The 14207-nt window shown below is 55.0% G+C and overlaps 1 protein-coding gene across 1 annotated transcript; it reads left to right on the top strand.

Moving 5' to 3' along the window:
* The first annotated feature begins 2055 nt into the window (after positions 1–2055).
* On the top strand, positions 2056–13525 carry CARHSP1 (calcium regulated heat stable protein 1). The gene is given in 5 exon segments (XM_037134587.2): positions 2056–2138; positions 9230–9359; positions 9362–9396; positions 10073–10195; positions 12020–13525. Coding segments are annotated over 5 exon segments (474 nt in total). The 5' UTR covers positions 2056–2115; the 3' UTR covers positions 12183–13525.
* Positions 13526–14207: the final 682 nt, after the last annotated feature.

Raw genomic sequence — 14207 nt, 5'->3', positions numbered from 1 at the left:
CTGTGGGTGCACTGGGATTTTGTACCACTGTGTGATTACAGACTCAGCATCTGCTTCCCCTAAGAGTGTAACACTCTAAGGCGCAGGGCCAATGTGAGTTCTGTGTAGTCTAGGGCTTGGAACAGAGCTCATGTACAATAAACACTTGTCCAGTGGGTGGATGGCCAGCTGGCTCATTGGTCCTTATTGGGCAGAGAACTTAGGCCCGATTCTTCATTTCCTGTTGGCTCAAAGTCGTGCCACTAGGCTAGTGCTGTCAGAAGGAGCCAACATGGTGAAGTGATGGCACTGGCTGCAGGAGGTTGAAGCCAGGGCAATTGGGGAGACAGCTCCTCCCTGAGACCCGCTTTGTCTGATGGGCCTGAGGGTGAGACTCTCATTGAGCAATGCAGGCTCATCCAGCCTTGCTCATGACATCCTGGTCCTTGGTTATCCACCTGTCTGCAACTCCCCTGGGGTGGGGAGACTGGGTGGGCACTTTTTGTTCTGGGTGGTCCATGCCTGCCCAGCACAGTCTGGCATGGACAATACACCCAGGTAGTGACTGCAAACCACAACCACACCAATCTAGAGTGAAATTCTAAGAGGTTTCAATTGGTTGAGACTTTGAGAAGGGATTTGGGGAGAGAAGGAAGAAAAGAGGTCTTGGCCTCTTCTGGCTGCCATGACAAACTACCACAAACTGTGCAGCTCACACAACAGACATGTATTGCTCTCAGTTCTAGAGGCTGGAAGTCCAAGGTCAAGGTGCTGGCCATCTTGGTTCCTGGTGGAGGGCCCTCTTGCTGGCTTGTAGACAGCTGTCTTCTCACGTTGTCTTCAAAGGTCTGTGTGCTCCTGAGATGGCTTGAGGAGTGGAAGGGGGAGGGAAATGAGGGGCAGGCAGAGATCTGGGTGCCACCCCACTCCTGGGCCCAGGGGTCCCTCCCAGCACAGTTACAGAATACTACCCCCCCCCCCCCCCCCATCCCTGCCCTTCATTACCAACCTGGGTCAGGGCCCAGGGCTGACTCTAGCCTGTGCCTGGGGGCTGTTGGCCTCTCTGCCCTTCAGTTTCCACTCCCATAAAATGAGAGTGACATCATTTTACCCCCAGAGACAGAGGAGTCAAGGAGGGAGTGGGAATTAGAAATAAAATGAAACAAAGACAACCATAAAAGAAAACAGAACCGACAGCTTTCCCCGCGGTTCATTCTTTGCAGTTTCTTGCTTTCCTTTCCACCCCTCCTCTTTTCCCTTCTGTTTTTTGCTTGTTTCCCTTCCGCCCTCCCTTCATTCCTCGGGGTCATTCCTTGATCTCTGAGAGCATCCCGGACCATCCGGATGCTGCAGCGAAGGTCAGGTTGGGGCCGGACCGACACGGTGGGTTAGGGGAAGAACCTGTACTGGCAGGAAGACGGGATTCTCCCACTTTTTTGAGAAGCTCTCTGACCGCATGTGCGGCACAGGCAGCCACTGGCGTGCGGCACAGGCAGCCACTGGCCCCCGCCACTACTTGGAGACAGCTGCTGTAAGTCCCGCGCTCAGGCTGGTCTTGCGCACGCAGACACAAAGGTCTGATCCAGCTGCCCTGCCTGTCCCGCCCCTGCTCCCCGGGCTTCTGCCCGGGCTCCATTGGTTGGAAGTCCCTGGGGGCGTGTCCTAGGCAGTCCCGCCCTTTGGACCACGCCTCCTCCCCAGCCAAGCTCAGGCAGTCGGAGCCAAGCAGCTGGCTGAGCGGACTGGATCGACGGGTAGGAACATTTTCAGGGGACCCTAGGAGGGATGTGGCGGGGTGCCCCCAATCGGAGGCCTGGTATCGGCCGGGTGGGACATTGGCTTTCTCTGTGCCGCTGCTCCCAGTTAATCCCTTCGTTCAGGGTCTTCCAGCTGGCCGGCAGGGGGCACAGGGCAGGGACTGGCTAGGCCCCTAGGAAACATCCAGGTCGCGGAGGCCTGTTGGGGAGAGCGAGTTACTTATCCCCAGGCGGAGGGTGGGTGTGGCAGCAGCTGTAACGATTGGGAGCGGGGTTGTAGGTTGCACTTCCCGTCTAGCCACCTGTTTTCTGCTTGTAGGAAACCCTGCGGTCACTTTCGTCCCCGCGCTGGAACGTGGTTGGGGTGACTCTTGTAGTGATGGGGCGAGACTCGGAGTGGAGGTGTGGGGGGCGCTGGTCTGGGCGGTGGAGTCGGCCGCGCCATCTGTGGGTTGGCGGGTGGGACCTTGGCCAGGCCCAGCGGGGGAGGTGCGGGAGCTAGCGATTGGCTGCCTGTGGGGGAGGGAGAATAGTCGGGCGCTGGCCGAGTGTGTTTGCGGACGGATAGGGTGCCTTTAGGCGGAGCCGAAAACTTTGCCCGTGTACGCAGCCTCCCTCCTCTCAGGCGTGCTGGCAGCCCGTTTGCAGGCCGGAAACGAACTGTTCTTTTTCAATTTCTAAAAAGGAAGCCCCTGACCCCGACGGCCTTTCTGGGGTTGGTCTGGATATGTACTGGGGTGGGGGAGCGCAGATCAGCCCTCTCCCTCAGGGCTTCCGTTATCATAGGCAGTGGTGTCTCATTTGTCTATTGCAAACTGGGAAGCCTCCCGGAGCCTCAGTTTCCCATTCTGTAGACTGGGGATATAACTTATTTTTCTTGCTGTTAGAGCTCTGCTTTTTAAAATTTTTTGAAATTATGTTTTTATTGATTATGCTGTTACAGTAGAGCCAATTTTCCCCCTTTGCCCCCCTCCACCCAGCACCCCCACTCCCTCAGGCAGTCCCCACACCATTGTTTATGTCCATGGGTCCTGCATGTAAGTTCTTGGCTACTCCATTTCTTAGGGTTGTTTTGTAACTACCTATTTGTACTTCTTAATTGGGAACATAACTTTTCCTACTGTAATGTACTGTGTGAGAATAAAAGGAGATGGTTAACCCAGTGCCAGTAGAAAGGTTAGCCACTGTTACATGTTTTACTTGCTATGTTGACATTTCTCAGTCTCTTAGCTCCCAGTCTTGCCTCTCCAGCCTGTTTGTCAGGGGAAAGTCATAAAAACAGTCGATTGAAATCAACCCCAGGCTGAAAATCGTCCACCGATATCCCCATTGCCATCTAAGTGCCAAACTTCCGAACAGAGCTTTCTGTTGTCTTCCACCTGGATCTTTCCCACTTCTCTCTGTGGCCTGCACCCCCTTCCCCTGGACCTTTGCCCCTTGCAGCTCCCTCTGCCAGGAATGACTTCCTCATTCCCCAAGTGATCCTGCCCCCTCCTCCAGGCCCCAGGCCTCCCCACCTCTGCTGTTCTCCTACTGGGGGGGGTCCTTGATGACCTCTGGTTCTCAGTGCTGGTCTGTCTGTCCTTTTCCCACCCCCAACTGGCCCAGGAGCCCCTCCAGGGCAAGACAGGGTCATGGGACCAGGGCGAAGTAAGTGCTGGGGTTCCCAGTGAGCTGACCTGGGCCCAGGTTGGGCTCTGGGCTCTTGGGGTGGGGTCGAGAGTAGTTTCCCTTTGGAGGGGACAGGTTTGTCTTTGTCCTGCTGAGTGGCAAAATCAGGATGTTTCATTCATGTCCCATCAGCAGGGACAGGAATAGGAGCAATCATTCTAGACGTCCCTGATAGACATTCTATCGTGTCTGATAGCTCCAGCATGAGTGGCTCAACCATTGTTGACCCAGCCCATTGCTGTTGGCACCATCAGGTCTGTACAAGGTCCCTGGGCCTGGGAGGTGGCCACTGTTACTGTCCCATTTGACAGATGAGGTAGCTGAGGCTGCATGCTGCGTGGAGCAGTGAGGTCACCTGTCAGGGTCACAGAAGGAGTGAAGAGCAGAGTCAGGCCTGAAACGCAGGTCTGCTGCCAGGGCTGGGGAGGTGAGGATGAAATACCTGGGTGCTTGCAGTGGCAGTGTTAAGGGTGCATAGTTGGCTTTCAGTTCTCCCAGAAGGGGCTGTCAGGGCCACTTCATGTCCCAGGTGGTCAGGGTGCTGGGTGACCCTCTCTGGGAGGGGCGTGGCAGGAGTGTTGGAGGGCCTGCCACTGGTCCCCAGCACACAAGTCCTGGGGTTTTGGATCTCTTCCCAGCACTCAGGCCCCAGGGGGCAGGCAGGGGGCAGGTGAGCAGTTTCCAGTAGTTTCCATCTGGGCTTGGCCTGGGATGGGGCTCAGCTGGTCTCATTCGTCCCCACGTGCTGTTGCCAGGGCTGCACCCCCCACCCTGTTCATATTTCTGTCCCTATTGCCAACACCCCTTCCGCTCCCTGCCCCTCCCCTTGACTCCCCCACCCCCTTTACTTGGGCTTGCCTCCTCCACCCACTCCTTTCCCCCTCCTTCCCCTTGGAGCCAGGCTCTCTCTGGAACAGTGGAGAGGAATGGGGTGCCTTGTGGGCCTCTCTGGCTCTCCTGGGCGCCCTCTGCCCTGCCTCAGCTGACCCAGCCCCCCAGGCCTGAAAGCCCTCAGTTCTGCCCTGCTTGAGCTCAGCTGGGCTGCAGGTAGGAAGGAGAGGGCAGAGAAGTCTCTGCTTAGTGTACAGACTGGGATCCCCAGTACAACTGGGTAAATTTGTGATTCATCTAGAGCTGCCACCCCTATGATGGACAGTGGCCATCACACCATTGACCCTGGCCCCCTGGCTAGTTCTCTAGTAACCTCTCTTCTTAGTTTGTGTGGGCTAGTGCTCATCAGTGTCTGCCAGCAGGGGCTTGGCCCTGGGGCTGGGAGGTGTCTGGACTTGATGCCCAGCCCCAGCCTTCCCTAGCCAGGAACCCACAGAAGGCTCAAGACACTCCTGCTTTGCAGAATGGTAGGCTTGGAGAGGTTTGGCTTTGATGAGAACTCTACTGAGAATGAAGCTCCCAGCATGAAGCCAGCTCTTGTTCTCCCATGTGCCTTCAGGGGTCTGAAAGCTACCAAGAATGGGGCCTTGTGAAATGAACTACAAGCTTCCTCTCCTTAAAGTGTAAATGACTGACAGCAGAACTGCCAAGGGTCTCCTCCCTGGAGGAGGCAACTGGCTCTTTGGCTCCAGACAGACTTTTCCTTGACAGGGTCAGTGGCTTTTAGGCTGAGAGAGCAGCAGGTGGTGTGGGTGGGAGGGTGTTAACAGGAGACCTGCAGGATTGGATCTCCAGTCCCCAGATCTGTGTGTGGAGGAGGGGTCAGGAAAGCCCAGAGCCTGGAGCGTGGTGGAACTCTCAGAACCTTCCAGAGGACCTGCATGGTCTGTGGAAAATTCCCAGGCTATTTTGGGCCTCAGACCCCTTCTCCGCCCTTTCCCAGCATAAAGGCGCTGCTAACACACCCTTCCTTCCCTGGGGACAGGCAGGGTGGGAGTGGCTTCCTGTCTTCCTCACCTCTGGGCCCAGGGTTCCCTTCCTTGGTTCAGCACTCTTTAGAGCCTGCTGGTGCTGACTGGGAAGGGGTAAGCACGGCCAGCTGCTCACCAGGGACCACTGCTGTGAAAATACAGTTGCTTACTCACACTCTCTGCCCCTGTTTGCTTTTTGTCCATATATTTTCCATTATTGGACATGCTCTGTTTTTCACTAGTTTATTAGATGTGAGACTTGGGCAAGTCATTTGATACTTTGTGCCTCAGTTTCCCCATCAGTGAAATGGGAGTGAAATGAGCTGAGATGTGTGCAGTACTGGGAACACTGCCTGGCTCATTTGCTTCTTTTGTCCTGGTGGTTGTGGGTCTCCCCCTCCCTGAACATAAGCTACTCGAGGGCAGGAATTTTACTGTCCTGTGTTCTGTTCTTACAATGATGGGTGGCCCAGTAACTCCCAGTTGAGTAGGAGGCAACATTCTTCAAGGTCCTCTGGTGCCAGTGCAGAAACCTAGTGTGCTCAGGGGCAGGGTGTGGCCCACCTAGCTCACTGGTGTACACTCACTAGCAGTGACAAGCCTGGGCTACAAGCCAGTGCATGCACACTTGCATGGGTGTGTTCAGATGCACAGAGGGTTCCAGAGAGCCATGTGTGAGTACACATACTGGTGTATACACATACACCAGACACAAACACATGCGTGCACAGTGCAGCAACTATGACATGCCTTGGGCATGATATTTGGTCAGAGTTTGCTGAAGGCCAGAGGCCCATCTCGGGTGTGGCCTAGAGCCTCTTGCCAGCCTGAGCTTCCTGCATCTGCAGACTCCTCCCAGCTTGTTTTTTTCTCCATAGCTTTTCCACTATTGGGCATACTGCATGTTTCACCAGTTTATTTGTTAGATGTGTGACCCAGGCAAGTCATGGAGGCAGGGACTGCCTTTTCTAGGGATGCTCCAAGACCACCCACCCCTGGTGTTGCTGGGAGAACAGTTGCCCAGTGGGAAGCCTGGACTATGCCGGTGGGTGGGCTGGGGCTGCTGTACACACGCCCCGTCTGTGTGTGTATTGTGGGGTGGCAACAGGGACTCATAGTTGACTCCTGGGCTAACCACTCTCCCAGCTATTTTTCTTACAGACTTCAACCTTGACTGCGCACCCCCCCCCAACCCCTCGCAGACAGCACGTTCTCCCCCGCCCCCTCCAAGTTACTTGCGCTTTCTGTGCCTCAGTTTCTCCCAGGAGACCATAAATGCAGCCACATTCTGCGGACTGTGCAAGGTGCTAATAAGCACATATCAAGTGCTCAGTAGACGCCAGCCTGGGCTTTGGGGTCTGATGCTGGTAAGGAGTCTTTGGGTCGCTCCCTGGACTATGTCTGAAATCCTGCTCTGTGGCAGCCCCAGTGCGGGGCCCTAGGGACCCAGAGGGACCCTGTGCTGCCCTCAGGTGGCTTACTCCCCCAAGGTTGTGGGTTTCTTTGGCATCTCTGAGGGATTAAGTGGATTGGGGGAGTTGAGGGGGCTGGTTAGAGGGCCTGCTTTATTAACCCATGGAGAGATGGGCATGGCAGGGGAATGGAGGCAGACAGACAAGTGTGGGAGGGAAGGAAGACACACGTGGCAGTGATGCTGTTGCCCAGTGCTTCTCCAGTTGGCCTGCCCTCCTTTCCCCTCACCTGCCTCTTACGCCTCCGTCCCCAGCACCACCATATAAACTCTGTTGGCCGCAGTCCTACCTGGCCCTTGTCAGCCTCGGGCTTTTACACAGGCATTTCCCGCTACCTGGAAGAGCCTCCTTCTGTTTTTCAGATGGTTGACTCTTTTTTCTTTTTTTAATATTTATTTTTGGAAATCTGTAATGATTTTGTTCATATATTGATTTACCTGTTTATGTTTTGGCTCCAAATTTAGCCCTGTGTTTCTGGTGCCATGAACAGGACCTGGCCCTGGGCATGCACTCGTGGATTTGATGGTGACAGTTTTACAATTATAGCTGACACTTACTGCTGACACTTGTTCTGGGTGGGCGGTGTGCCGTGTGCTCAGTGTCTTATTTCATTTCAATTTCAAGATTGTGGTGTGACTCAGGACTGTTATAATGTCCACTTACCAGACATGGAAGCTGGGGTCCAGAGAGGTTAAGTAGCCCAAGATCACACAACTGGCAAGTGGTGGGGTTCGAAGTCACATGTGCCTGACTCCAGAGGCAAAGCGAGAGATTATGGGTAGAAGTGGGTAGGGCAGTTTTCCACCTCACCCTGGCATCACTGAGCCACTGTGGTCCCACCTGCTACCCTGGCAGGCCTGGTGTAGGGGGAGGGCTGGGGCAGGCCCCCCCCTTCCCCCTTCCTTCTCTGGGCTGGCCCCTTTCCCAGAACCCCATTCATCAGAACATTCCAGGACTCTATGACCTGTGCTGGTGGGTCATGCTGGAGCCCTATACCCCGGCTGAGTAGCTGGGGCCTTTTTGAGGTGGGGGCTCCCCGGACTCGAGGTCCTCCTCGGCTGCAGCTGAGAGAAGGGTCAGGAGGTAGCTATATCACTCTCCCAGCCAGACAGAACTGAGACCTGACTGGGGGTTGCTGAGGGGTGGGGGTGGGGAATGTCAGGGAGGAGATTTGTGTTTTTGGCAGGGAGGGATCAGGCCTGGTTCTTGGGTGGTTTGTCTTGGGGACGGAGGGGACATTGCTGGGTGATTTAGGTTGAAAACTCGGCGCCCCAGTGCCACACAGTTACTACAGAGAGGGAGGTAGGGTGGCAAACCATGGGTTCAGGATCGTCAAGAGTTGCCAGTTTTTTTCATGAATAGCTGGGAGCCTGATTTTGAGGCACACTCCTGGGAATGTTTAAAAGATAGCTCACATTTTAAATTTGAAAACCCCGTGTGAGACACCTAAAGCCCATTGGGCCGCTTCTGTCCCTGTCGCCATGTGAACTTGGATGAGATCTGAGCTCCGGCTCCTCCACTTCACCTCAGGCCCTTGTCAGAAACCCTGAGCAGGTGCTAAGTGATGCCACCCAGCTGCCCCTCTGCTAATGGGAGAATTGATCCAGAGGAGAAAGGACTTACCCAAGGCCTTCTGGGTCCTAGGCTTTGCTCTTTTCTCCTGACCTTGAGCCAAAGACGTGTTTGAAAGGGCGCCTTTGTAGTCACAATATGGTGTTCTTGGGTACAGCGTCTGTGTCCTGATCTTGGCAAAACTTCAAGAGCAAGGCCACTGCTATGGAGTCCTCTCCCCTCAGCTTTCCAGCTGGCTCTCTGACTCCCACTCCCCTTGAGGATCACTGAGGTAATTTGATAACATAGCGGCCCAGTGATCTAGGCTGGGTGGAAATTCACTCCTGTGGGTCTTTTGTAAGGGGCCTGGTGGAGAGGCTGCCTTTGAAATGCCCCTTGAATACAAACTTGGTGTCTGAGCCTGACTTTCGTTTGTGTTCCAGAGTTTCTTCTTATGCCTCCCCTTTCCCTTATTGCTGGCGCTTAGGGGTCAGGAAATATTTCTTGAGTGGCTGGAGTCCTGATCTGGGCACTTGGCATTAAAGCGAATGCCTGCCTGCTCCTTGACTCCCTCTCTCCCTTCCTTTCACAAGTATTTACTAAGTGCCCCAAGTTTTTGCTGGGTGCTAGGGAGATACAGGGGACCATTGGCATCCTAGCCATAGGTACGAGCTGGCATTTCTGAGCACAGGTGTGGTAGAACAAGGTCCACGGCTGCTGCAGAGCCCAGGGGAGGCACCTGGCCCAGCTGGGAAAACCATTGTATCTGTGGAGATGTGACTGTGACCTCTACACTTGGCGAGCTTGCGCCTGCATTCCTCCCACAGTGAGAGGAATGGGTCTCAGGTGGCAGGCTTTCAGATGTGGGGGTAGGGTTGCCTCTGGGGGCCCTGCTTGCAAGGTGTGAGCCCCCTGAGCACCCCCGGTCTCTCTCCAGGTCAGCCATGTCATCTGAACCTCCTCCGCCACCACAGCCCCCCACCCACCAGGCTTCAGTAGGGCTGCTGGACACCCATCGGGTCCGCAATCGCTCACCATCCCCTCTCCGGGGCAATGTGGTCCCCAGCCCCCACTGCCCACTCGCCGGACAAGGACCTACTCAGCGTGAGTCTCGGACTGGCTGGGGGAGGCTTCCAGACAATGGCCATCTCAATGCCTCAGTGTCCCTGTTTGTGGAATGGCAAACTTGGGGTTGGGGGAAGGGTGAGGAACTTGTGAACTCTGGAGGGCACTGCCCAGGCCCACCAGAGCCTGTCATGATCTAGAGGCATGGGACAGAGGTCGCCACAGCTGGGGAATCACCGGGTCCTAAATCACTGACCTTTAACTGCACACAAGCCTTTAATCCTGGGAGACCTCAGCTTCCTCAGCTGCAAACTGGAGACAGTAGCGGGGCTGCCCAGTGCTGCAGAGGACCCACATGGTGCCTGGCAGATGCAGTCCTCGGGCCCAATGAGTGCAGGTGCTGCTCTTATTAATAACTTGTTGTCAGGGAGCTGCTCAGAGAGCTCTTAGTCTAACACCCTCTTTTCAAATGGGGAAACTGAGCCCTGAGAAAATCTGCCAAGGCCATCCAGTGAGTCACTCTGCTGGGTTCTGTGTGACTGGCTCCCGGAGCCGTGCAGTGCACCCCCTGGACGGCTGTGTGTGGTGGCCCTGCCCAGGACCCCAGGGCCCAGCTGTGGGCAGAGGCGTGGATGAGCTGGGCATGCCCCTCAAGAGTGGGTGGTTGTCTGGAGGGCTGGTGGGAGCCTCTCACACTTTGCCCCTCTCTTGTCAGGACGGTAAGGGCCTCACAGGGTCCAGTCTACAAAGGAGTCTGTAAATGCTTCTGCCGATCCAAGGGCCACGGCTTCATCACCCCAGCAGACGGCGGCCCCGATATCTTCTTGCACATCTCCGAGTGAGTCCGTGGCTGGTCTGTGGGGTATGGGACTGGGGTATGCGCTGTCTTGGCTCCTCGGTGGCGGAGAGAGTATGTGACTCTGATGTGTGCCGGGTATGAGGGTGTGAGGCCAGGTGTGTGTGACCTGGTGAAACTGTGTTCAGAGCCGGGGTTTTGAGACTGCTCTTGGTGGTGGTGTAGAGGTAGCGGTTAGGGGAAGCACTGGGGTGGGGCTGAGCACCCATGAGGATGGGGAGGGAGCACCCCTGTGAGCTGGGGAATCTGTGTTTGCCCTCTGGGCACTTTCCTGCCCCACCTCAGGGAAGTGGCCTGGGGAGGTTGAGGGCTGCCTGGCTGCACTGATCCAGGAAGTTTGGAGCTGGACCCTTTCTCTAGTCACTTGCTCACTGACATCCTTCCTTCCTATTTGGAACCCTTGGAAGGCCCAGGGCGGGGCCCACTCATTGTAGGCCCTGGCGTCCTGTGGCCTGGGTTTTGCTTCGAGCCTTCTAGGTGGCTTTCAGGTAGGTGGGGACCTGATCTGGCACCCCTGGCCGTACCCCCTCCTGTGGCCTCAGCATCCCCTGATTTCTCATTCCCGTTTGTGAGGCAGTCCTGCTTGGCATGGCAGACCTGGCAGTACGGAGTGCGGCAGAAGTAGGTTGACAGCTGGGAGTGTGGGAAACACAGAGTTTATTCTTGTATTATTATTTGTTAAGTATTGTATTGTTTTCCATGTGTACAACTGTAAACCTACTTTTGCCCCACCCTGTATATAGAAACCATATTTTTGAAAATTGGGTCCTATTGCAAATGTCTGCCATGAGGAGGGAATTATTTTTCTTAGCATCCCCGCCCCCAACCCCACATTTTTGCACATCAGGTCTTATGGGTAGACTTTAGATGCTAAAGCAGCACATTTCATGTGCGCCTGCCTGAGTGCAGGTGTGGACGTGTGTTGCCTCTGTCCTACTGCAAAAGGATTTGTACTAGTTTACAAAGATACACCCAGGGCATCAAGAAAATAAGTCAGTAAGGAAACATGGGGGTGGGGGGCAAGTTAGAAAGATGGAGATGCTGTGATGCCCAGCTCCGCTGCTGGGAGGGGCTGAGCATCTCGGTGGCCAAGTCAAAGAGGGAAGCTCCATTTGCTACTTGATTCTTCAAACCAGTTCTGGGGGGCTGCTGGCCCTGGTGTTCGGCATCTGAAGGGGATTTGTGGGGTCTCATCAAGGGGGTGTTAAGAAGAGTACCTTACCATCCTGTCTGGGATGGTGACTCATGTCCCGTAGAAACTGAGGGAATATTCTGGCAGTGGTCCCAAGAGAAAGGACTTCCTGGAACTATCTTTGAACACAAAAGCGTCTTTGTTGGAGGCGCACCAGATTCCTGGGGAACAAAGAGCAGAGGTACAGGCTGTTTTGTGGGACTCCTGGACCAGGGTGGGGTGCTGCAGCTGCTCAGGAAGCCTGCACCCAGGTGATCTTTCCCCTCCCATGTGACTGCCTCATTTCTGTCTCTGGCTCAGACTGGCTCCCCTGCTCTTCTGTCCACAAGCCCTTGGCACCCACACTTAACAGGGAGTGTGAGCAGCCCTGGGCAGCTGAGCTCTCTCTGACTGTCTCAGCATCCAAGGTCCCAGGGGAGCAGCCCATGGAGTCGGGCGCTCCTCAGCCAGGGTCTGAGGCAGAGGCCGAGTGGTGCTGCACAGGCGTGGCTGCGCCCTGTGATTTTCCATGTGCACAACCGGAACTGGCAGGGGGGCAGTTCCACGGAAGGGGTGGCCCTCTGACCAGGGCTTTTCTGAGTGCTGGGCACTGAGTGCTTTTCTCCCCCCCACAGTGTGGAAGGGGAGTACGTCCCGGTGGAAGGTGATGAGGTCACCTATAAGATGTGCTCCATCCCACCCAAGCACGAGAAGCTGCAGGCTGTGGAGGTGGTCATCACACACCTGGCACCCGGCACCAAGCACGAGACCTGGTCTGGCCACGTCATCAGCTCCTAGGAGAGGCCAGAAGCACTCCTTCTTCTGGGCTTCAGGGAGACTCTGGGGGGAGGAGGAGGCAGGACCCGACCAGACATGACATTGCACTGTCTGAGATATGCCTCAAAGAGGGGGAGCGTGGTTCCTTTCAAGTGTCTCCTAGAGGAAGGGTGTTGGGCAGGCACAGGGGTGTCTTGGCCACCAGCACAGTCTCTGACCACCACAACAACTTCACCATCTGAAAGTATTAAAAGCATTGAACAAGGAGAGGTGCCTGCTGCTGGCTGAGTAGAGGGTCCAACCCTCCCCCAGGGGGTGGGTCATGTGGTATTTCTCCAGCCCACAGAGTCCCTCATCCCAGTCCCTCTGGGGTTGGAGGCTCAACATTGCACTAGGTGGTGACTTGCATGCTGTGTGTCTCCCCAGCATGACTTGCCACCCAGTGCCCTCTTCTTGTGTCTCCTTGGCCTGGGGCACAACAGGCATTTTTGTAGATTCTAGGCTTGGCTGGTTCTAGGGCAGCTGGCTTCAAGGGGTGGGAGGAGAGGGTTGGAGTAAGGTCTTGGGTGCCTTTGTAGCAGGAGGTGTCCCAGCTGGGTGTCCAGAAAAGTTTGTCCAAGAACCCTTAGCCCCGCCACCTGGGCATGCAATGCTGAGATCTGAGTTCTAACGCTTAGGAACCTGGCTTTTCCTTTTGTCTCCAAGTTGAGTGATCACAGCTCAGCAGCCATTTCACATCCCCTGTCATGTGGGTGGTGGGTGGTGGGTGGGAGCAGGCAGGAGAAGGGAGTGGAGGGGGAGGGTGTTTATTGAAAAACAGACCTTTCTCCCATCCAGAAAAGAGTAGGTAGCTTGCTTTCTGACAGCCTGGGAAAGTCAAACGTTGAAGGAGAAATACACCTTCGGTGAAGGGGTTTGCTTGAAAGCGGCTCTAAAGAAATGCTTAGGAGTTTTTGTCTGCAAATAACCGTGGCTGTCACCCAGAGCCAGCTCTGTTTACGTTTTGACATTGCGAACCTTTGTACATAGTTCCAGTCAACAAATCTTTAGGATTTTATTTGATGTGGTTTGGTTTGGCTTTGTGATTTCAACATAGAAACAACTGGGTAATATGTTCTGAAATATGTGGCTTATATGTAGTCAAGAATCCATTTGTCATCACGGGGAAGTGACTCCTTTAAAGCTGGCCTTTGAGCAGACCAGGATGTTCCAGACAAAAGACAGGACTGTGGATGCAGGAAGCAGTACCTGGTTTCATCAGGCGTCTTCCGTTCTGAGGACAGCTTCATCTTTCAGCCTGGAGAGGGCGTCCTTGGAAGGGGGCGGGAGGCTGGAACTGCTTTGCTGATGGCTGGTGCAGTTGTTGTAAAACAAAGTAAGTGTGTTGATGTGTGTGCAGTGTAACATCTACTTTTACCTGGCCCATTTTGTCCCTTGAAGGGTCCTCTGCCTCCGGCCTCTGCCTTCTGCTGGGTCCAACATGGCCTTTGCCTGCTGGCCTTGAATGTTCTCCAGGTGGTCCCCAAAGGCTTGTCTGTTGGGTACAGACCACACTTCCAGAGCCACTTCTGCCAAGAGCCGTGTCTTCTGTGTGACTCCAGCAGACTTCACCTGCCAGTGGGTTGGGAATTGGACCTGCTGTAGAGGTGACCTCTGTGTGGACAGGAATCCTCTGTGAAGGGCACTTGCAGTCCTTTTGTGTGACCACATCTCTTTCACTGGATGGGTATTCTAGAACTGCAGGGTGTTAGAGCTGGAAGGGCAGCCCTCCCCACACAGATTCTCAATGTACAGAAACTCCTGGAGGCTCTGGGAGGACTTCTGTATGGTGTTGGTGACCCTGCTGGGAGTAGCATCCAGGATTCCTGAATCCAGATCTTTCCTCCCACTGGCCACCTTCCTCTCAATAAAGTCTGTTTTGCCCAAGGCTGTGTGTGGTTTGCTAAGTGGGAGGGGGAGAAGGGAAGGGAGGCTGGCTCTGAGGAAGTTCTGGAAGCCAGCAGGTAAGGGCAGCTCCCCAAACCAGGCGGACTCAGTCATCCCACT

This window comes from Artibeus jamaicensis, unplaced genomic scaffold (assembly GCF_021234435.1).
Source record: "Artibeus jamaicensis isolate MK-2021 breed Jamaican fruit bat unplaced genomic scaffold, CSHL_Jam_final contig_2668, whole genome shotgun sequence".
Taxonomy (NCBI): Eukaryota; Metazoa; Chordata; class Mammalia; order Chiroptera; family Phyllostomidae; genus Artibeus; species Artibeus jamaicensis.
This window is presented reverse-complemented; position numbering and strand designations above follow the sequence as displayed.